The sequence below is a fragment of the Montipora capricornis genome, chromosome 1 (genome assembly GCF_036669925.1).
Source record: "Montipora capricornis isolate CH-2021 chromosome 1, ASM3666992v2, whole genome shotgun sequence".
Classification (NCBI taxonomy): Eukaryota; Metazoa; Cnidaria; class Anthozoa; order Scleractinia; family Acroporidae; genus Montipora; species Montipora capricornis.
The window spans coordinates 1,046,891-1,071,890 of record NC_090883.1 but is presented as its reverse complement, the minus strand read 5'-3'; the positions used below and the strand labels follow the sequence as shown (position 1 = coordinate 1,071,890).

The 25,000-nt window shown below is 37.9% G+C and overlaps 1 protein-coding gene, 1 non-coding gene and 1 pseudogene across 2 annotated transcripts; 2 read left to right on the top strand and 1 right to left on the bottom strand.

Moving 5' to 3' along the window:
* Positions 1-5,548: 5,548 nt before the first annotated feature.
* On the bottom strand, positions 5,549-16,046 carry LOC138038431 (tyrosine kinase receptor Cad96Ca-like). Its single transcript, XM_068884679.1, has 9 exons — positions 15,872-16,046; positions 14,777-14,893; positions 13,488-13,672; positions 12,335-12,454; positions 12,159-12,235; positions 9,809-9,849; positions 9,278-9,374; positions 6,914-7,010; positions 5,549-5,787 (listed from the first exon to the last, which is right to left on the bottom strand). The coding sequence occupies exons 1-9, from the start codon at positions 16,035-16,037 to the stop codon at positions 5,635-5,637; spliced, it is 1,053 nt and encodes a 350-aa protein (XP_068740780.1). The 5' UTR covers positions 16,038-16,046; the 3' UTR covers positions 5,549-5,634.
* On the top strand, positions 10,534-11,094 carry LOC138054321 (uncharacterized; annotated as a pseudogene).
* Positions 16,047-17,726: 1,680 nt separating the features above from the next.
* Positions 17,727-17,799, top strand: Trnaa-ggc (transfer RNA alanine (anticodon GGC)). The gene has a single exon. It is a non-coding gene; the product is annotated as a tRNA-Ala (tRNA).
* The last annotated feature ends 7,201 nt before the right edge of the window (positions 17,800-25,000 follow it).

Sequence of the window (25,000 nt, the reverse complement as noted above, 5' to 3'; positions counted from 1 at the left end):
AACTTAAACTAAAATTAGAGTTTCAAAGAGACACTCAAACGCATAAGCTGCTGACAAGTGACACTAGTGGAAAGAACAGGAAGCTGGAGTGGTCTTCTGTGCTTGGAGCTCCAATCATTGTCAAAACCAAAAAAAGATCTCACCCCGCAACAGTGGTCGATGGTCTGTGATGGGAGTAGTAGGACTCAGTAGGAAACGAGAACTTTGTCCACGTTTTGTTGAGAATAAAATATTTGAACAAGATGCAAGTGGTCCTCCCTTTAATGACGAGTTACATGAAGTAGGTGCTTCAGCTCACACGAGCCAATCCCAGCATAATGTAAGTCATTCCACTGATGAGTTACATGACGTAGATGCTTCAGCTCACATGAGCCAATCCCTGCATAATGCAAGTCATCCCATTGATGAGTTAAATGAAGTAGATGCTTCAGCTCACATAAGCCAATCTCAGCATAATGCAAGTCATCCCACTGATGAGTCTTATCGAGGTAGGTGCTTCAGCTCACATGAGCCAGTCCCAATATAATGTAAGTCGTCTCACTGATGAGTTACATGAAGTAGGTGCTTTAGCTCACATGAGCCAATCCCAACATAATGCAAGTCATCCCACTAATGAGTTAGAAGACGTAGGTGCTTTAGCTCACATGAGCCAATCCCAGCATAATGCTGGGCATCCCACTGATGAGTTACGTGACGTAGGTGCTTCAGCTCACATGAGTCAGTCCCAGCATAATGCAAGTCTTCTCACTGATAAGTTACATGAAGTAAGTGCTTCAGCTATGCAGAAGAAAAGTGAAAGCCTACCACAACCAGAATTAATTAGATTGTCTGCAAAACTTGCATCTAAATGGAAGGTTCTTGCTAGAGCTTTAGGCTTTGATGTAGACAGTATCGAAGTTATAAAACACGACTACAAAACGTTGTTGAAGAAGCTATCCGTCGCTGTTGAGATAGAAACGGGATCAAGGTGTTAAAGCCAATTACGAAGTGTTAGAAACTGGACTACGTGATTCTCTCGTAGGGCGAAGGGATTTGGCAGAAGAGTTAACGTTATTAATGCATACATACTATACTACTTCAACCTTACTTCCTTGCCTTTGTATTTCATTTGTACCCAGTGAATTATTTTTATTATGTATTTGACTATATTCATATAGATATTTGCGCGATATAAATTTTAAAATTATATTACATTATTATATTATTATGATTATTATTTCAAAATCACTGCGTTCACGCAGAAACTGTCATTCACTCTCGGCTACTCTTATTGACTCTCGAGAGCTCTCATCGAATTTGAACCTGCTCAAATTATTCATGAGAGTTGGTAAAAGTTTTGCCTCGCTTGGCCGCGCACAAGAGTTTAAGCAAGAGCTTTGCGGTCAGTAGTTGCAGCTTTTTTTTTTTTTCAGCAAGCTGAGATAAAAAAACGGAAAAAAAGCATGGTGTCGGATTCGGGGAACCAAGGACAACGCCAACGCAAAAGGCTTTTAAAAATAATTATCCCCTTCGTCCTTATTAAACATAAGCATTAGAAATAAACAACCTTAATCTTTTCGTTTGCGCACGTAGTTCATTTTACTGGTTAGCTAGTCGCCATATTTACGTTCGAAAGGGTTTTGCTGGGGTGTTTCCTAGGCTCTCTCTTTAAGTCAAAACACGAGAAGAACGCGAAACAAAAATGCAAGACACTTCAATTTTATTGAATCTGACGTGACCAAATTCATAACTTGCTGGTTATCTTATGGGCTAATGGGAAAAAAACGAAGACTTTCTATTGGTTAAAAGTGACAGATCGACGTTTCACAAAATTTGCATAAATTAAACTCTTTGAAACGCATAAATTATAAATTTTTGTGTCTGTCCGCTTAATGACAATAAAAATTAGCCAATGAGCGCGCGACAATTTCGCAGTCATTCTCAAAAGTTCTTTTTACGATAACTGTCTTAATTCTCGCGCGAGCATTGGCTAATTTTTATCCTTCAATAAGTATAGAGAAATGTGAAAATTTTAATCTATGCGAAAATCCGTGCAACTGTGAGTGAAACTGTCAACTTTTTAACCAATAAAATTTTATTAGCTGTTGTAAGTAACCAATCAGAAAGCGAGAAAAGCTACTGACAATGTTCACGTCAATTTGAATAGAATTCATGAGATTTATCCCGCAGCTCCTGATTTCCACAGCTACTTTGACAATGTTATGACGCAAGAGGACTAAAATGGCGGAGGACAAAAGAACCATTGTTATTCCGATTGGGCCTTGCTAATTACGTATTGCTATGTTCGCTTTGTATTTTTTGTTTTTGTTTTGTTTTATAGAACAGACTATTTCGGATCCGGTACATGTAAGACCAACCGACTTTGGGAAGGAGAGGCTATGTTCTCGAGCGCATAGATTCTGCTTTGGGCTTCTACACAATCTTTCCAGATTCTGCACACGCGTGCTGTTTTTTGGTCAACACTAATTTCCATCCCTCAAACTGACATTGGACATTTCGTAACAATTACACGACGCAATATCTCATGTTAATATTGACAAGCTTACGCTCTAAAAAGAATGAAAACAGGCAGAATTACAGCTTTAGTTCAATAAGAAATAGCGTTTCTAAGCTATGTCGCGCTGATCTACTGTATTTAGGTCTAAAAATCCCGTTGAAGACGGTTAACTTTCAATTGTTTTGCTGGGTACTACAATTTCAATACTCTAAAAAATTCGATTTTCCGGGAGGTTGTCTCGTTAGCCTCATGAGTGGATATCGGAAACTGCAAGGTGGACCCATCGATCCAGGTTCAACGCTTTGCCTCCCCTATTGTGAATCTTCTCAGCTTGTTTAATATCTTTGATTCGTTGAAGTTGATTTGAAGTCTAAAGTAGACTGTACGTCGTATAAATTCAATAAAAAGGGAAATGTCAGTTTGAGGGATGGAAAGAAGTGATGACCCTGTTTTTTTCGTATTCTTTGATTGCAGTCACGTGAAAAGACGGCCATATTGGTGCCAAAACAATAGAAAAATGTAGGTCAAGTTTTGCATAATAATAGAGTCAAATTCCCAAAAGACTTTTTGGCTATTGTTCTTTCCATCAACATGGCCGCCGTGACGTCAGATGCAATCAAAGAATAACATCACTCGATCGGGACCGTAGTGGACAATATTGGCCCTTGGTCGTTTTCATATTCACCTCATGCTGCCACCACCACTATTACTCAAGATTTGCATAATAATAGAATCAAATTCCCAAAAGACTTTTTCGCTATTATTCTTTCCACCAACATGGCCGCCGTGAGGTCAGCTGGAATCAAAGAATAACATCACTCCATCGGGACCGCAGTGGACAATATTGGCCCTTGGTCGTTTTCATATTCACCTCATGCTGCCACCACCACTATTACTCAAGATTTGCATAATAATAGAATCAAATTCCCAAAAGACTTTTTCGCTATTATTCTTTCCACCAACATGGCCGTGGTGACGTCAGGTGCAATCAAATAATTGTTGCCATAGAGAAAAAAAACTGCGGTTATTAATTCATGTGGATTCCCTTGTATTTTTCTTCAGCTCATTCAACTGAAGCTACTTGGGTTTTCCGCTTAATTTAAACGCTCCAAAAAAGGTATAAGAATAGTTTCCCCAGAAAGTCTGAAAAAAAAAAAGCTAGAGACATGAAAATTCTTAGAGTGCTTGCGGTACTTTCTTTCCAGTTAGACAAGACCCTTCAATTCAAAGTGGCACTTCAAATACACATTCACTTCATTCATCGAGTCCTTTATGGGAACTATTAAACGAAACAAATTGGCCTGCTCTCAACTGAATAGCTTCATAACTCTGTTGGTTAGCGCAGAGGTCTTGGGTTTGAATCCCTTCTGAGGTGTCTAATAGCCTTTTTCACGTTAGTTTTTCTCATTTGCATTTCAATGCAATCTAACCTGGATGCGAGGCAATTTCGGATTAAAACTACAAAATAGACCGAGATTGCCTCGCCTCCGCATTAAATTACATTGTAATGCAAATGAGAAAAACCAACCGTGAAAAGGCTATTGCAGCTCTGTGCTCAGTTACCAGGCCTTGGAATAAAGGCAAGGCTGGAGTTGACCTTGCTTTGATACAAACCTAACTGCTTTTCTTATGTAAATAGAAACTCGTCAGCATTACAACAACATGATTTACATAAAGAAATCAATGGGGATTGTATCAAAGGATGGTCAACTCCAGCCTCGCTTTCCTTCCAAGGCCTGGAAACTTAGCACAGAACTGTAAACTGATCTTTTGGTTTAAATTGTCCAGGTAAGAGCGAGGGTCACTTCCCTCTTTTGTCTATAACCCACATTTAATGTATAAAATCATTTCGTAGGACAGTTTCATTTACAGATAAGACAGCATAAGACCGTTTAGTTTACCAAAATTACTTTAATTCGACTGATTGACTCTAAGAAATGTTTACAATGTTACGTCAGTTTGTCTTATCAGGTCCCACAATTTATATTAATTATTTTTTTTTTTTTCATTTTTTTGGGAATTTCCTCAAGTTTTGTACTTTTTTCTTGAAATTATATGTAGATAACTTTAGAACGAAATCACTTTGCTCGCATCGTTGAAGGTCTTTTGAAAGCCGTGAGTAAGCCAAAGTTGAAATGGCGGTTCCGTTCCAAGCAAGCAAGCGGAGATTAACATCTCAAAACTCTAAAGGTTTTAGCAAAGCACTTTAAAGTGCAACATAAAAGGGTTCGCGAGCTTCCTTTCTAAAAAATGATGATTTCTCTCCTACATGTATTTTGTTTCCCCCCCTCAATTAAGAGGAGAGGCCAAATGACTGATTATGTTTAGCTGGGCCACTATAAAGCAAGGGGTCACTGAGTTAAGGAGTGTTTATACACCCTGATATAGCGTACTAATAGTCCTACATCTCTTTCGTGCCACACACACGTGAATTTAAGCCCCTTGCTGTATTATTCCTCTCCTGGATATATTTTGTTACCTCCTCAATTAAGAGGAGAAGCCAAATGACCGATTATGTTTAGCTAGGCCACTATTAAGCAAGGACTTACTGAGTTAAACTGAGTTTTTCTACCACTTTTCGATGCCACTGCTGTAGTAGGATTAAAAAGCCAGCATCAATCATACTGAATACTCGGTGATGATCACACTGGTTTTGATTTAGGTCTCCGAAATAAACTACTGCTAGTGCCTACAAAATCTTGCAAAACGTAATACTTATGATCGCTAGCTAACGATTGCCAAACCTTGTCGCGTTTGTTTACATGTTACTTTGCAAGTCAATTATTTATTGTAGCAATTGTTGTACTAATGAATATTCCAACCAATATTGACTTATGTCACACAGAAAAAGACATTGCTTTGTTCTGCATTAGCACAGATGTCCATAGTGATTGCCAAAACATGTCACAATAATTTCTCATTTAGTTAGTCTGGAATAAAACTGAGACTGATCGATTCCGTGGTCTTCTGGAGTTTACAACATGAGAACAAAACTGTGTGTTAGGGTTGTCTGTCTGATTGTCTACGCTTTTTTTTAATCGACCTAAATGTGAATTAGGACTAGCTTTTGAATTTCACATTTTCTCTGACTCTAAAAACTAGTACTGTTACTGAATGACAACTACTTCAGCTAGCTTTTATAATTTCAGACTTGACCACTTTCTTGTTGAGGCCTTTGCATTTGTGGCCCCACGAACTGCTCTTGCGTCATCTTCAGTTTCTGCACCCACGTCCTCAACTCCTGAGTATTTTGCTCCATCGTACTTTGATTCGTCCACCAACGGGAGGTACTGCAACATTTAGAAATAATAAAGGTTTCCTCAGTATCATGCAATTAGTTTTTACTTCTTTTCTTTATTTTTTTGGCTTGAAATAAATTGTAATCAACAAAACTGAAATTCATCCTAGAAACGTAATTGTGCCCATCACCCACAACAAAGTGAGCAAAAACTCCGACGATAAAACACTTTAAACTTCACGCGTTTCTCGTACAGAGTTAAACACAGATATTTGAGGAGGAAAATGATGACATGGATAGGATATCGAATCAAGTTGCCTATATAGGTTTCGAACGATCCAGTGTGAATAGATAAAAAACGATATATAACGCCACTGGGAATAAATACTTTTTGTAGAATTTTGAAAACGTGTCAGAGTGGGTAGCCCTAAAGAAATAGTAGCATTCTAATTTGAATTTTACTTTACGTAGCACTAAACTCAATTTATTACACCATTTTACATGTACAGCAACAACTTCCAAATAAGGCAACTTCATCTCTCAGTTCTACCTTGAGCAATTGTACTGATATCGCCGAGTTCCCTTCTTCCCGTTCATAAAAGTAAAAAGGAAACCATGGTTTGTCATTCAGAAAAAGTCTCCCTAGAACCCGTTGCAACCTTATTATAATGATCGCTAAAACTGGACATTTATAAAAGGAATTTATTGCCCAGAAAAAAAAATAATAATTGGATTTACGTGGAGTCTGACATGCCTAATTAGGTATTTCCCACGATGCAGTTGGGGCATTCCTGTCATTCGGGACTTTCTCTAGCTCTTATCCAGTGCAGAAGACAGGCGTAGGGCCTCTTTCAGTAAATAATTCAAGAGAGTCAAGATCATTTTCCCCTCCTCTTTTCTTAGTTTCTTGTGGATGGCGACTGTGCCTTTTGCTGGAATCATGACTTCTACATTTGGTTATTTCTTACAAGGTACCATGCTTGTTTTAAATAAACGGCCAAGCCCAACAAGGCTGGACTAAAATATCCCAAACATATGTGGTATTAGTATCTGTTTCCAAGAAAACAGAGCTCGCTCAAAGCAACGCCTTGCCAAAAATATCAGTCTTTATGCATGGCGCATGAAAAAAGAAAAAAAAAAAGAGAAAAATAGCACCTTGAAAACGTCTTGTTACTGACCTCTCCTTCGATGAACGAGCGCAACCTCTTGGAAATATTTACGAAATCAGGGCGGAGTACTGGGATCTCTTGCCAGCACATCTCCATCAAGTTATACCTGATGATAAAAAAAGGAGGAGGTGAGAAGCCTATCTCTCCAGCAATTCTTCCTTCAATCCTTTCGCAAGAAGGTTTATGTTTGGATATTTTTTCGCTGCAAAATGCATTGATTCTACGTTTAAGGTCTTGCGACATTTTTTGATGGATATAATGCCATTGCTTTTGATCGGACATTCTGATGTTGATTTGAAAATGTATTGAAAGATATATAAAGCTCTCCGGTAAAGTATAGCTTTAAACACTAAACATGACAGAGAGAAAGTATCTTGTTATCCCAGACTTGACGTAAGGGACGGTTAGTGCTTATACAGATAAAAGAGGTTCTTGACATAGAATTTATCTGTGACTTGTTTCTTTGAGAAAATATAAATGGTACAGTCGAACCTCGACTATCCGGACATGGATTATCCGGGATTTCGCGATTATCCGGACTATTAATTAGTCACATTCATTATCCGTAGAAAAGCTATCCTACGCCGAACTGTGATATAAATTTCCAGTCAGAACTGAATTTGTTTCGCATCAAAAGACAATTTAGGGCAAGTTTACTGCTCGAGTGATCTTAAACGCGCCGAACACGCACCGTAACTAATGCAGTGCATTTCATTGAGCGTTCATAGGCTCAAAGTTGTTTTGTAGCTAAGTGAAATTTCACGCTCCGCTTCCCCGATCAGCGTTAGTATGATAAACACAAGCTTGTGCCATGAAAAGTGTTTCCATCATGTCGACAAAGCGTAAGTGTTCAATTCTTTCTATACAAGATAAGCAGTCAATAATTCTACGATTGGAAAAAGGCGAAAAAGGAACGAGCTTATCCACTGAATGGCGTCAGTAAACAGCAGATTTCGGACATCCGCAATTATTATGAACATTATGAAGTTTGCCGACAACTTGGAGATCGATCATGAACTAAAACGAAAATCATTGAAAGTTGCACATGATGAACAGCTGGATGAAGCCCTATACGCATGGTTCATACGGCAAAAAACAGCTGGCACACCAATTTTTGGTCCCCTTCTGCAAGAAAAAGCAAAGCACTTTCACAGTCAATTACATGAGGAGAACGCGAACGGCGAAACCTTCAAAGCTTCGACAGGATGGCTTGAGTCTTCAGTTGAAGATGAAAGGAACGACGAGGAGGATGAGAGTCGAGATGAGCAAACTGTTACAAACACTGAAGCTGTTGAATACTTTAAAAAGTGTTTGACATGGAGAGACAAAACAATGTGGAAGCTATTCAACTTACGCAGCTTCGAAGAATGATGGAATTAGCGACAACTACACGCTGTAGAAACTTGAAGCAAACTGATTTACTTGAACATTTTAGGCAGAAATGACTTGTTTGGTTCATTCTTGCATGATTCTCGAATTAATGTTACGGTTTACAAACGTATTCAGTGCTGCCTCATTAATATTCATGTTTTCGATTATCCGGACTATTCGGGTCAGTACCTAAGGGTCCGGATAATCGAGATTCGACTGTATTCGTTGTGAATAATAACTAAACCTTAAAGTAAAAAAGTGGAAATTAAAAGATGCCCACGTACTGCTATAGCAAGCATCTTCCAACTTGTAACAAATGAGTTATTATTTATTTATTTATTTACAAAAAATGCAAATAAAATTGTAAATAGAAAGGAAGAAAATAATTTTTGAAAAAAAAAAAGAAAAACGTAACTAAATTTGCATTTTGGTGCGGAGACATTGGAGGACCTGAAGAAAAGAAAGCACTGCTTTTGCTCTGCTTTCTGTTATACGAGGCCGAAAATACTTTGAAACAAGATATAAATTCTCCAGAAATTTGAAATAAATAACCAAAAAAAAGCAAGGTGAAACCAGTCCGGTGTGGTTAACACATAACGCATGCGCACAACCATTTCACCCAATCCAAAAGCATTGCAAACCTGGTTGAACGCGTCGTTGAACGCTTCTTCCTGTGTGTCCGCCATTTTTTCTCCACGAGAATACGTGGTTATACCGCGCACGAATCCTGCGAGTTAGTTCTGGATTTTTTAGAGCTAAACGGTGATTGGTGAATAATTCTTACGTCACGGAAATCGTTTTGCAGCTCGAACTCGCAGACGTTTCTTTTCGGGTGAGTGAAACGTCCGCCGGAAATTCGTCTGCGTTCGCAGGCTAGGAGTGCACTATGATTAAAATAATAATAATAATAATAATAATAATAATAATAATAAATAAATAAATAAATAATCTTGTGTTTACAAAGACGAATTGCTTATTTTTAAAATGTGGACGGTAACTCACAGGTTGTTGGCGATGTGTGCAGGCTTCGGCAAGCGATATCCTCTTTTCAACTCCTCCATTGTCTTGCCCTCAGACCAACCAGGGTATGGTATGCCTCCTATTGATTGTCAAGTGTTTTTTTACGGTTTTTGTTGAAATGAGATACAAATTTAGGCTTTAATTAATGGAAGATGGCGCCTGAAGGCGTTTACAGAGGATTCGTAGTACTAATCACGTAAACAAGTATAAACGTGAGAATCAAGCAGAAACTCGATAAACAGCAAAGTGATTATAAGAAAAAAACAAACACACACACACAAAGACAAAAAAACAAGAAAATCCAGTAGATGGGAGAATTTCCATATAAATTCACCTGAAATAACAATTTTAGGTATGGAGGGTTTAGAACAAACCAAAACCGGCCAACAAACCCAAACACACAACCAAAAATACTGTGGTTAGCCACGGGATATAACAATCGAACTGATACATCCCTGCGATATCCCTCTTAATTAAAACCTTTTACCTTAAAATAACTTCATGGGTACCCACCAATTGTGAATATCTCATAGAGAACGACTCCATAGGACCACCTGTAAGACAGAAACACAAACATACGCACACACACGTTTTATTTAGGACTGGGTTGCAGGGATGCATGGTGCAGGGATGGCGCAATGGTGAGAGTACTCGCCTCCCACCAATGTGGCCCGGATTTGATTCCCAGACTCGGCATAATAATAATAATAATAATAATAATAATAATAATAATAATAATAATAATAATAATAATAAGGCTAGACTCTTAAGAAACGTTTTGTCCCTTTAGGGAATCAGGAGAGGACTCCTTTAGCGCTCTTCATCCCAGGTCCAACGTAAGCCGTCTGTACTTACCAAGAAGAGAAGGAGGGCGTGGACTAATTAGTGTTGAAGACGCCATAAATATTGAAGAAAGAAATATCAATGTCTACATCAGCCAGAGCCAGGAACGTTTGTTGAAAGCTGCACGGGAGAGGAAGAATGTCAATGAAATTGAAACACCAAAGGAGTATAAGGAATGGATAAAGAGGAAAAGAATCGAGGACTGGTCTGGAAAGCAGCTGAATGGGCAAAGAGAGAGAAAGAGGACCTATCTGGTGTTTCCTGGAATTGGATAAGAACTGGTGAACTGAAGAAGGAGACAGAAGGGCTTCTTTTTTGCCGCGCAAGACCAGGCACTAAGAACAAACGCCATAAAAGCCAAAATCGAAAACCAAAATGTATCATCCAATCGCAGAATGTGTGGTAGTCACGATGAAACTGTGCAACATATTTTGTGTAGATGCCCCAAGCTTGCGCAGACAGAATATAAAAAGAGACATGATGCTGTTGGGCGGGTCATACATTGGGAGTTTGTGCAAGGAATATGGAGTTGAGTGCAGTGACAAATGGTATGAGCATTCCCCCAAAAGCGTAGAAGAGAATGAGGAAGTAAAACTGTTGTGGGACTTTACCATCCAAACAGACCGTGAAATCCATCACAGGAGGCCAGACATTGTAATTCAGAAAAAGAAGGCAAAGGAAACAATCATTGTGGACATAGCTGTTTCCGGAGATAGCAACGTACGGCAAAAGAAACTGAAAAGTATGAAAAGTACCAAGACCTGGCAAGAGAGATTAAAAGGATCTGGAAATCAAAGACAAAAGTGGTGCCAGTGGTAGTAGGTGCATTGGGTTCAGTGTAAAAGAAGCTGGCTATCCACTTGGAGCAACTAGGAATTAAGGACCGAACAAGAAAGATGCAAAAGTCGGCACTCCTCGGATCGGCACATATCCTCAGAAAAGTGCTGGAAGTCTGAGGTCTCGGGATGAGACTTGACTGGATATTTCTCCCCAGGGAAAAACCCTGTGCTCAATTCTACATAATAATAATAATAATAATAATAATAATAATAATAATAATAATAATAATAATAATAATAATAATAATAATAATAATATAGGTGAAATAAGACTAATGAAGATGAAGATGATCCAACGGTACTCCATAAAAATTACAAACACTTAAGATATACAGACGACTGCTAGCTTTCGATAGGATATTATCTAGATGTAAATCCCAGTTACTGTAAACACGGATCGGACTAAAATGTTACACAAGCAAATTCAGACTGGGTTTTCTATCTATAAAAGTCAGAGGAACTGGTAAAGCCTTAGTGGGTTTGCTTATAAGAAGTATCTTCCACGTTTTCTTGAAGTTTAGTTGGATGCGATGCGACAGTTGTCCATTCAGCAATAGATAAATAATTAAATCATCAGCAAATTTTACAAGCGAGTTTTGATTCGGTGCGATGACCTTGATATCACTGACTATGATAGAAAGCAATATATGGCCTAATACAGTGCCCTGGAGGACACCTCTATTAATGTTTAAATAATTCGTAATAACGCCATCAACAACAACTCTTTGTTATCTCCTTGTCAAAAAACTAATAATCCAGGCATCATGTGTAGGTTGAGTTTGTTGATTCTCTACTATTCACAGAGAGGTTTTTCTCCAGACATTCCGGTTTTCTCTGGCTCTCCTCAAAAACCAACATTTGACTTGATATGCCTTGATTGTTGATTTCAGTCTACAGCATCCCCAATCTGTGCTCCAGCCTTAGAAGGACTAGACATGTAAATAAAGTTCATTCCTTTTCTTTCCTTTACTCAAATATAGTATCAATCGAATCGAGTTTGCACGCAGAAACCAATGCGACTAACTATTCATGTTTATATACCTTAAACCAACCAAACGGGGTTGACAAGAATAGCTTTTCTCTTAGGCGCTAACATTATTGCATTCCCTGACCTGATACAATTGTGTCTTAGGCACTAAATACTTCAAAAGTCTGGAAATGTAATCGTCAAAAGCACATACACATCACTTTTGCTTGACAGATTTGCAGGATCTCCAAAGAGTATCTCAGGTGCCGTCCACTTTATTGGCATACAGCCCTAGGGAGAAAACAGCATTGTAATTTTGTGTTAAAACAGAACGTCAAAGAGGTACACAGCGAACAAAGTGAAAGGGAATCCATCAATAATGTAACCCACCTTTTTGGCATTGCCATGTCCATATTTAAAGTTCTGGTAAGATAACCCAAAATCAGTGACCTTGCACACACGGTTTTGATCAAGGAGTACATTTCGTGCTGCAAGATCACGGTGAATAATCTACAAAAAGCAAATAATCAACGTTAGTCATGCTCGTGTATAGGATAATATGTTCTGTAATCTCACCTGTAGTGAAGAGGTGCGATTTGCATTTCCCTATCAATAAGAGGGCTGCAAGCGGGTCCAAAGTTAAAGCTTACTCTAAATGACTCAGAGGAAGTTAGTTAGTAAGTATTATTATACATTGGTGTCACAAGCTCCATTTTGATTGGCTATAAGCACGCAGCTAACTCTTGCTTGCTCTGTTTCTCCTACGTCATACCTATCGACAATAGATTTTATATACGTAGAATTGACGTCATACACAGAGACAATAGTTTTATGCATGCAGAAGTGACGTCACCTGACACAGCAGTAACCAGCAGAGAAGAGGAAAGAAACTTTGCCAACCGCAGAAGCTTTCTTTGATTTATCGCTCATCCAAAGAAATGGATGAGTCAGTCCTCTTGTCTTTACAAATGCAACTCAGGAATATGCATAATAAAACAATTATTGGATTCGGTTTTTGCATGATAGCGATAATTATCAAGGCATCAGTTTGTGTTATCCGCCTCAGCCTTCGGCTTCGGCAGATAACACAAACTTTGGCCTTGATAATTATCGCTATCATGGGAAAACCGAATCCAATAATTGTTAATTAACTAATATGATTAGAAAATAACGTAGCCAATGTTCCCCGATTACTGACTTAAAAAGATGACTGTTGAATTATCATGACGACCACGGCGGGGGCAGATCACACTATGTAATATCAAGGCATAGGTCGGTGCATGGTTCTCCAGCGTTATCCCAATGTAGAAAACCCAGTGTTTAAAGCGCGCGCTAGTACGTGTCACCTACAGCAATCCATTGCTTTTCGATATAAGAATATCATAACAAAATGATCACACATTTTCGTCTACGTAATGTCAAACACTATAAGCAGTAAGCGTATCGCATGATGCATTTCGTAGATACAATCTTAATCTGTGAAAGATTACAATAAGCAACAATATTATCACATCGTATGACATGCTTGTTTCGTGTCACATACCCCTCTGGATGCCAGGAACACCATTCCAGTAGCAATCTGGTTTGAAAATGACATTAGGTCATAGGTCTTCAGTGGCGCTACTGCTAGTTTTCCGCAATAATGTTTGTCGAAAATTCCACGGCTTTTTCTCAGGTACCCCAGAAGATCCCCACAGGGTAAGTACTCCATGATCAAAATTGGCTGTACTGTAAAGGTTACACAGAGTTTGGACAACTTCAATAATGCTGCATTCAAACTATTAGCTTCTCGGAAAGGTGGATATGGGCTCTATCATTATTACGTTTAGACGCTTTTAAGAAGTAAACAAATAAAGCAGTATTTGCGTGGCTCTGTGTTGGAAGATCACAGTTTAGCCAACCACCTTTGTCAGCATCGCATATTAGCGGCTCACATTCGATGAGCAGAGGGGATGAGAAGGAAGAAAAGGGCGACTATCTACACATTCCCCAAGTTAAAGGTCATGTTACCCAAAAAAAGACATGAATTAAATAATAACTAAAAAAAACATTCATCAACGTTACTCATAATTTCCACATATTTGTGAAGAACTTTCTATGATGAAAAAAAAATACTAAGGGCTGGATTTTTAATATGACGAAAGTATAGTGAGTAAGAGATGATCAAAAATTTGTAACATATTTTAAAGATAAAATATACAATTGTCATGCAAAATGTACAATTCCTTTAAATTGTTTATCTCTCCCTGGTGGTCTTTGCAGCCTGAGCCAGTTTCTTGCACAAAAGAATAAATTAATAATAATAATTGCAAATAAAAATAAATAAATAAACCAAAGCCTCAAAAACTTTTTTGTATGAAGAAGCTCCACGTGGGTTCTCTTTACAAGTGTGAAATCAGGCACGTGACCGTTTTATATAGCCCACCATTCGCATTTTTACTAAAACTATCAGCTTCAAGGGTTTGCATTTCAGATTAAAAGACAAAGTTCATATCTTTTGTCATTATTCCATGGCATTGCTTTGATGATTCACCTATTTGAAAATTGTACTGTTTTTCTGTTTCTTGACCTTATGCAATGCAATTGTTGAAAATGAACTTGACGTTAAGAGGGTTTAATTTGTTCTTGGGAAATGTGGTGAAAACGGCCATTATCTCGTTACTCGTGTAACACGGCAAAAATGGGCTAGAATTACCCAAACAATTTGCTTAAATAGACAAATTTAGCCCTGAATATCATCGATTGATAAGGTTTTCACTAGCGGTCTTTTATTATTGCTGCAAATTTCTCACAGCTGTTTCTACAGTTTAGCAGTTGCAATAAGATCCTTACTTTGGGTGGTGACACAGCCAATGAATTGAACAATATTCGGCTGAGGGCTGTCTCCAATAAGTTTGCCCAACCCGATTTCTCTCATCAGAGCGACTTTTCCTTCATCTCCAGATGTGGCTACAATAAATGACACCAGGGTACAATAAGATTGGACACATGACTTGTTGAGGTGTTTCATGTATTTCTACCTCCTCAACTGAACTATTAATAACACGGTTGTTTTAATTTCCCAGACTTGTCTTTGTCTCATTTTCTTTACGTCATGAAGCATTGTGATAAAAGTAAGTCCATCTTTTTAATGCCGGTAGTTCATTCGCATAGGAGGCTGATATCAATGGAAGCCGATGGTGCGCTTCTTACTCCATTTTACAGATAATTAGAGCTACAGCTACACAAGTTAAAGGAAGGTGTTAAAACATGCAGACTTTTAAGTCGCTGAGAATCGAAGTTGTGACCTTTGGCTGTCAAAAAAGCGCATCAGTCAATCAATTGTTTGGGGCTCCAACGCTTAGGGAGAATCGAATATGCTTGATCGGTTCAAATCTCTACTCTGTCAACCAGTTGGGGGTATTTAACCATCTTATATGGTATTTTAAACTACAATCTAGCAATGGAAAATAGGCTCTATAAATGGTTAAAAGTATTATTTATTTATGAATTTTATGAGGAACTTTATCCCTTAATGTGCAGCGAGGGTAAAAATCTGCTGTATTTGAGGCAAGACGTCGCCATGGAAGCTTGAAATAAAAGTTAAAAGAACAAAATATCTTTTTACACTTGCAATGAAGGATTAGGAACCTGTTAGGAGAAGGTGATCTATTTTGGTAATCTCCGCATTTGTTTCGAGGTTAAGATAAAGGTGGGTAGATTATGAAAGACTTGTTTAAGAATTGAAGATTTTTGCTGTACCCTTTCATAAAACATAGTAATGGAGATTTGTTTTTCTTTCTGTTACGACACATTTTTATCGTGCATGTTGAACGAGGCTTTGTAAGATTCTACGTGACAGGCAGTTCATTAAAGCACTTGTGATACCTCTTTAACTGAAAGGTATCCGATGGAAACTATAAATTAACAAAGCCGAATCGTACTTACGAGAAAAGCACTTTGCTGCAACAAAACGTATGCCTGGTTTTCCATTTTCACGACTCAAGGTTGCTCGCCAAACTGTTCCAAATGCTCCTGAACCAATGACCTCCTCAAGTGTAATCTGGCGACGTGCTATTTCCCATGAGTCCACTTCAACATTCAAGACCTCCATTTCATGTTCTTCCTCGGCACCTTGTGATCTTTAATCCAGAAATGTTGAGTGTTAGTTCTCTCATTTCCCAATGGTGGGTTGGTTGCCGCTCGCCAAAACTGTTTTTCATTTTGTCACAGCAACAAAAGCTGGTTTGGTTATTTGATGCAGGAAGTCAAGAGAATTCAAAATGACGTTCTGAATTGCAGAAGCAATGATGTTTGTGTATGATGCCCCAAACCCGGAGTGGCAAACAACTAAGAAAGCCATACTTAATATCCAACAGCTGCCATTTTACAATGCCAGATACGCTCTTATGCTTAATAATCGTGCACTTCTTTTGATCTTGAAATAAGTTTTTTTTTGAAATTTAGGTATCCCGGCCAAAGCCCCAAGACCCTCTCTTTCCTTCATTTTGTCTTGTGGCAAGGGAGGATGAGGGGACAGAGCATCTCCACCATATATTGGCCTCTTCCAATGATAATTTTTTTCAATCTCAATTTAACCCGTGGTCAAGATGCGCGGCTATTTGGAGGAAGACACCTGATTGGGTGTCATTGGCTGTGCGACCATGGCGCGAAGATAAAAATAGATGAGGCATGGAGATGTGTTCTCTATAGTCATCCTCCCTTGCTTGTGGTTAGTTATTGCAATGCTATTTACAGAAGAGGGCGTCATACGTAGAGTATACAGTAGAGAGCTTATGCACAAGACGTTTGCCAAGTAGCCGTAGAGAGACTGGGCCGAGACCGACGTCCGTGACTTGACTTGCTTGCATTGAGCATTTCACGTTAGTGATTTCGCTAGCTGTGAAGCAGTTTTGATTCTTTCTTAAGACAGAATCAAGATTTCTTTAGAAAGAAATGTCATATGCTTTTAAAAAGTTACAATCCAGGATTGATATGAAAGGATAAACTCTTGTTGTAAGAGAACACAGCTTGAAACCTTCAATTTAACTACACGCATTATGAATTGGATGTGAGATGTTTCCCGGTATCCGGAATAGATCCTGAATATAACTAAAATTTTGCCTTCACTACCAAATGAATGAGACGCATACAACAGAGTAGATACAGGGGCATATAGGTCAGCAAAGACCTCATACGCCTGTTTACTGTAGGAACAGTGACAAATTAAATACTGCTCACCATACCTCACAATTCAGACATGTGTCTTCAGAGAAAAACCAATTCGCAGTTATGTAAACTTGTGCGACACCGCTGTATACCAAAACCCAAAAACACTTTATGGAAAAAAGGGAACGTATAGCCCCACCAACTGCGGTGTCACTAAATACGTGGGCTGAGTTACGGTAACGAATCATGAAAACTAACAATACACACTTAAATCAAACTTCAACTTGGGAGCTGAATTGTTGCTGTCCTACAATGGTTTTTAAATCTTAACGGCCTACTACATATATCTGACACTCATACCCATAATCCCTCTTGCACGGCACCAATCCTCCTGTCCTTGTCGGCAAAAAAAGAAAAGTACTTCTGTCTATTACGCTTCGCATTTATTGAAAAACATGATTTATCAGGGAATAAAATGAATATATATTTGAAGTGATCCTCGCACTTCGCTGGACAATTCAATTCTCTCATTCGTCTTTTACCAGCAGTTCAAATATACATTCAATTCATTTCATTCATAAAGTCCTTCACCAGAACAAATGAGCCCAACAAATTGACCTGCTCCCAACTGTGTGGCTTCATAGCTCAGTTGGTAGAGCATTGCACCGGCATCGCAGAGGTCATGGGTTCGAATCCCGTTGGAGCCACCTGAATTTTTCAGGGTGTCTATAAAGCAGCATTTGCTGAAATTGTCCTGCTAAGTGCAAGGTTCACTTCTCTCATTCATGATCTTCCAGTGTTCGCTGATCAGCCCGAGCCATTGCCACATTTCTGCAAAGAAAAGAAAATGACACTTATTGAACAAAGAAGGGTTACAGAAAAAGAAAGTAAACTTCACGGTCATTTAATTTTACAAATTCTAGCACGGTCTTTTTGAAATCGTTGCCTTACCATTACCACATGTTGCCAGTGCATTAAAATTTAAGACCCCAGAGAAAAACCACAAGCACATACAAAGAGGTACTTCTCAAGGAAAGCATATATATTTTTAAAGGACTAGTACTTACTCTTTTCTTTTTCTTTTGAAGGCTTTGAGTAACGGCGTTCGCAGCGCTCTTTTCATCATGTGGAGAACTGATTAAGGCAAATTTCTTTGGTAAATGACAGGAAATATAAAGTTGACTGTCCAGTATATACAAAGGAATACAAGATAAATGAATGAATAAATTAATTATTCCACATCAAATTAACTTACCTTTCCACGGAAAGCAAATACCCAGCTTTGATGTTTGTGACTTGATGTTTGGGAAGTGTGACACCATTTTTTTTTTTTTTTTTGGAAAATTACTTCCGGCCAACGTCCATGTAGAGAAAAAAACGTCTCGTGCTTAAGCTCTCAAATTAGCTAATGTGTAGTGTAGTGCGTTGTAGTGCAGTGCAGTATATTGTCAAGTAGGGTTGTATTGTGGAATATGGAGTTAAAAAATAAGTTGTCAAAAAAAAAAAGATAGACAATAAATCAATATATTATCTCACAGATAAATTGCTTACAAGATAGAAAACAGAAAAAGAAAATCGAATGTAGTATAAAATCGGCCCTATACAAAAACACAAGCAATAGAAGGAGCGGTAGATGACCTTGGTTGGACTCGTAGAGGATCTATCTAATTTTGTGGAATGAGAAAAATGCTTGTCGTTAACCCGTCTGCACCAGTAATTGACTAGTTTTTTTTTTCTTGTTTTTAAGATTGATTAAGTCATTTTTATCTCTTTGGAAAAACCTTTTACGACCAAATTTCGAAGTCATTGGAGATTCTAGTATTACCGTTTACGTTCACTTTAGACAAATGAGATGTATATGAGATCAGAATGACTGCGCAAAGGTGTCTATTTCTTTCAGAATTTCATTATTGTGTATTACAAATGGATTGACCAAAACTAATAATTGACTTACCTCGCTGTGGCTGCTCAGTACAAGTGCGGAAAGATCATGTGAAGAAAAAAAATAAGGAAATATAGTTGGAGCGGATGATTAGACCACGTTTTGAAGACGGACATTATTAGTAGTAAACATGATTTTATGCTGAAGAGAAGGGCTGGTAATTTTCATGACAACGAAAGAAATTGCGAATTCTTTAGTTAAGCCTACTACCACTACCACTACCACTACCACTACCACTACCACTACCACTACCACTACCACTACCACTACCACTACCACTACCACTACCTCTACCACTACCACTACCACTACCACTACAACTACTACTACCACCACTAAAAGGATAGACAATAACCCTTCAAATGTACTACTCTGCTCCACGAGATCACAAATACCTACATAGAAACATGTAAGACTCTTTAACTTAAGATTAGAGATGTGTACCTGTCATCCGTCGTTTGTAAAGGTACCAAACGATTAATGCTGATAACACCACAGCAGACAAAGGGCCGACGATGTAATACCACTCTATAGCTGCAAAAAACAGAATCATGAATGGATGAAATTTTTTTTACTTGATATATGTCATTCGAGGCTGAATATGGAGTGAGAGAATTGGTACTCTTCTTCATTTATTGGAGCTTAAAGGAACCCAGTCCAACCAGGAAAGGACAGGACTAGATCTTGCTGCACTAGTTTGTGGCAAAACAGCCAGCTCACAAATCATAAGTTAGTCTAATACGCCAGATGATTCGCCTAAAAACACTTAGGTCATCCAGCCATACCTACTCACTTCCTGGATTCGTGAACACATAAAAAACCTGCTAAGAACTGCGTGAGTAGACACCCGTGAAGTCCCATCAAGTTTTTGCTCACATATTGATTATTAACAGACTACACGGTGGAACAAAGATCTTTCAAAGGAACAAAGAAGCTCACAACACTTTAAAAAAACCTACCTGGTCTTTGTTCTTGGAGCCCTATCAAAAAAAGAATTCAGAAAACTCAACTTTTCTTTTCAGTGTATTGTTTTGGGTGAGTTCTCCAACGAAACAGCTATTGCATTAATGTACTCTACAACCATAATTGGTAAACTCTAATCCCAACTCTTTTTTTTTTTTACATATTTATAACTGTTTCCAACCCGAGCAAAAATTCTGTCAGTATAAGGTGAACTCATGGCAATGCTTGAACTTAAACATCTGGACGATCGCAAATGAGGAGAACAAATTGTCAAAACTCCCAGTTATTTAGTGAAATCGTTAAATCGGCTAAAATATTAGTTGTTTCAAAAGGGGATGACCTAAAGTGGGATGAGCATGTTGAAAAAATTTCTGCGGAAGCCTCACAGAGAATTTGTTTGCTTAGGCAACTTAAGAGCGCTGGTATTTCTCTGATTCAATTTTACTGCGCATCTATTCGTTCTGTCTGGAAATATGCCTCTCAAGCTTTCCATTTTATTTTACCAGTCTATTTGTCTGGTCAAATCCAGAGGGTTCAGAAGCGAGTTTTAAGGATTATGCATCCAGAAGTATCATATAGGAAAGCGCTGGAAGATACAAAAATTTTCAAGGGACCGAGAACTCCTGGCTATTTTGCTAAATTTTTCGCAAACCCCGTACACGTCATAAGATTTCAAAGAAATTTGGAATTAAAATAGTTCCGACTATTTATGCGTCGTCTATAAAAAGAAAAAAAAATAGTTAAAAACAAAATTAATAAAGTAATAATAATAATAATAATAATAATAATAATAATAATAATAATAATATTGAAAATTTAAAAAAAATCTGAGTTTTGGAAAAACTGAACAAGGTCTTACCAATGTAATATTAATTACAATCCCAGCAACTAGCTTTGTAGATACTTTTGTACATACAAGATCGAGCTGATCTGTCCTTATACGGGAAAAAGGACGTGATGTTGAGCGTACTATTAAAAAGCACTGTAAGATCGATGCAACGGTAAAATTTACTAATACAAAATTTAAGCACCCTAGCGATGACATAACTTTGTAAACCCAAGTAGGGTTGGACTATGTAAATTATCTTTTTAGGTACCGTTGTTGGGCGTTCAGCATTTTGCTGTTGTCTTCCTGAAACATCATTAATATTATAGCTTGCGATACCTACTGGATAACCATGTGTGCTCAAATGGCATTCTTATTGCACTGGCTCGTTATATCACACCACAGGACTGTATTATAAACTCAACGTTAGATGGTTGTGACTCGACTCTCGAAACTCAACTCGCTCCAAAAAGGAAAAGAAAAAAAACATAACGTGTTCTTATGACGTCATTCAAGAGTGGAAGGCACAGTTTGATTGCAATAAAAAAAGAGGCGAAAAAATACCATAACAACGAAAACAACTGTGCGGATAAGGTTGATTTTGTATTTCCTAGGTGTGAATACCATTTGGTATAAAGCCCCGTAAAAGTTTTCTTACGATAAACAGATGCTGATAAATTGTGTTGATTACGTTTTAGAAGAATATCCAGGAAATGGATTTGACTACTTTCCTCAAGTTCTTTCCTCAAATTCAATTGTGAATTTGATGTTATTATGGCAATTATCTAAAAACTGTAAAAATTGGTTGGCCATTGGCAAGATTAGATGGATCTTTTATGTCCAAAGTTATCTATAAATCTAGTTGCTGGGATTGTGATGAATTGAACAACGTCTATCAGCGAATTATGAAAAACAGCTGTTAAAGATACTTTATTTCTATTATTTTAAGCTGCAAAGAAAATTAATGAGCGAATTTTGCATAATGAATGAGATCTCTGCTTTATACGCAAAGGGTTCTGGGATCGCCAGGGGGCAAAAATTGCAAGAGGCTGTAAGAAAATGTATAGCGAAAATTATTTCGACGTCCAAAAAAATGATTATCGGCAGAGATCAACGGTTCTTTCGACCCTGTTTTATCAGAAATCGATTGGGGCAATGTTGACGCGTGGAAAATGTAAGTTTATGTTTGAATAACCGTGAAATATGAAATAACATTTACTGATTAACGTCCTTGCTTGCATAAGGTTTATTTTGAAATGTTGACATCACGTTATGGTCTCGAAATATAACAAAATTTGATATAAATCTGAAGTAAGTAACTCAATAAAGCCATTAAATTGTATTTTCGTGTGTATAGGGTGTTTTCTGATTAGTTACGTCTTGCGTAAACGAATTATGGCTTCTAGAAAATTTACGACCTTAAAACAGGGAAGTCGTTGTCAGAGACTGCAGACTGCAGATGGAAATTGTCTTTACAAAGCTATTGCTCTCTGGAGGGATGAAAGGACTGATGAGAAACATGAGGAAATCCATAGGTTAAGTTATAGTTTGATTGAGAAAAATCCAACGGTTTTTGAGCCCCCCTTTTATTTTCTTCAAACTCTGTGGGTACATGAATCCCTGAATCACTTCAATGTATTACGATGCTTACACTCCAGCAAACCATATTTCAATCTCCTGATCTGCCTCGAGGTAGGTTCTATGTTTCAATTGATTTCGATATGCCTCAACTGTTAAAAAAAATATTTGCTTCTGTCAAACTACCATCTACAAGTAGTAAAGTCACAGTGACTGCATCCAAGCAATTTTGTCAAGCTTCAACTTCAAACAATTCGTGAAAAGCGTCATCTCCATATACTAGTTCTCTGTAGATCTGATCTTTGGAGCAGGTCTTTGAGATTTACTCTCACAATCGGACTCTTTTATGTACGAAGTTCGTCGGTAGAACATTCAGAGGTTCTGTAACCACGTACAAAATGATTTGAACATACCTTTGTACGCATTGACACCTTGACTTGGTCAGGATTAATAGCTCTAGCCAGCAGCCCACGACAAATGATCTTTGTTATTCGTGGGCGAGTAAAATCTTAATATTTCAACGCGAGGAAGTATCTTCTGCTTTTCTGGGTACCTTTGATCTTTGTCACAACCCAACACAGCACAATGATTGCCACTAGGCATATTTGCAATATTATTTGAATTGCTGAGTTTAGAAAAGCCATCCCTATATACATACGTAAATGCCACTTAAAAGTCTTTTTTGAGTTATTTCCTCCAGATTTATACCCTATTTTTAAATATTTCAAGACCATTTCACAATAAAACATATAACATTACGCTAGCAAATTATATCTCATATTTCAAGGTAATTCAAACAAAAACTTGCACTTGACACGTATCAACATTGCCCAGATCGATTTCTGAATAAAATGTAGAAACAAAAGCGTTGATCTCTCTCCAAATTCGTTTTTTGGACGTGGAAAGAATTTTCCGCTATACATTTTCTTACAGCGACTTGCAATGTTGGCCCCCTGGCGATCGCAGTACCCTTTGCGTATAAAGCAGGGATCCGATCACTGGCAACTCATTCATTGAGGAAAAACCATCAGTTAGGCCTTGTTTTATTCTACAGTCGGGGACAAAATTGTTTACACATTGGCCCTTTCAACCCCCTATTCCGTCATTAGCTATCATTCTTAACTCTTTGTCCTTGCTAGGCTACCCAATTCTCCCCTCCCCCAAACAATGTTGTTTCGTAATAGACCAATTTCGATATATTAAAGTTCAGTCCTAAACAAAAGGCATCAGCTCGAGGCTCTGGGGAATAAATGTAAGGATTTGTATGAGTTTAATCCCCAGAGCCTCGAGATGATGTCTTTTGTTTAGGACTGAATTTTAATATATCGAAATTGGTCTATTCGTGTGATCTTTGACTACAAACAGACAATATTGAATGGGGGAAGGGGTCTTTTGGAAAATTTAAAGCGTGGTACAAACAGCCCCGTTCTTTTACGCTTAAAAACGGCTGTAGATGCGATACCACGGTAAGAGCTTGCAGAGAACATTGACTGTCAAAAATATAAACTTTCGTGGTAGCACTTATCAGTGATCAAGTTTGAGCTTCCAACTGAATAAATTTGGCAGAAATGTAAGTATAAGTGATCAAACATGTGTTTAGTCACCTTAATTAATTAATTAATAATTTAATTAATTAATTAATTAAAGCAAATTGTTATATTCCCCAACCACTATTAGACAACTACACAATTCTGCATCGGTGACAATTTTACCTCTTATTTCGATATCAACAGGAGAGGACGCAGAGCCTGCTTTGTTCAGTGCTTGACATGAATATTCACCACTGTCAGAAACTTCAACTTTTTCAATAACGAGTATGCTGCTGTCACCGTTTTCAGTGATGTTGACCCTTGGAATTTCAAAATGTTATTCTTTTTCCACTTGATTTGCGATGTAACTTCATTGGTTTTGCAAGTCAATGTCAGTTTATCCCCTTCCAGTATTGTGGGATATGGTTTTGGAGATATCTCAGCAGTGGGAAGTTCTGAGATTATAATGGCGCAATTCGGTGAGATAAAAATCCTCACAAAATCCAGTCCATTGCTCAAATAAAATGAAATCAGTGGGAAAGTAAATGTAACATAGTTTCATGCTGCTCCACTCAGCTTAAAATGAATGCACTTTTAAAAATTACGATTGAAGACCACGTTTCGATACTTCTGCCTAGTGTCTTCTCTAGGGGTGATCTAAAGATTTTATACTACTCCTTTCATACGATCACTAATGAGCGTCACCTCTTATCAATAAGGTGTAAATAGGTGTAGGGTAAAACTTGAAAAAACCGCCATGATCACGTTTTGAAGGAGCGTGGGCGGAATTAATGTGCCAAAATTCCAATGAAAGGCGTTGATAGTACCGCCAGATGGCGGTGATAACGTTTGAATGATATATCTCACCCAATTTTATGGTTGGTCTGACAGGCATGTTACGACAAAGCTTCACTATTTTTATGCAAAGGAATATTGCTCTTTCATGCTCCTTTAAACGCACGCCAAACTGACGTTTGGTTTGTTCGATACTATACTCACGTTGGCAGTCATTGTAAGGACTAGTATACACAGCGTACCTGACACATGTTTGCACCTCATTAATAAGAAAT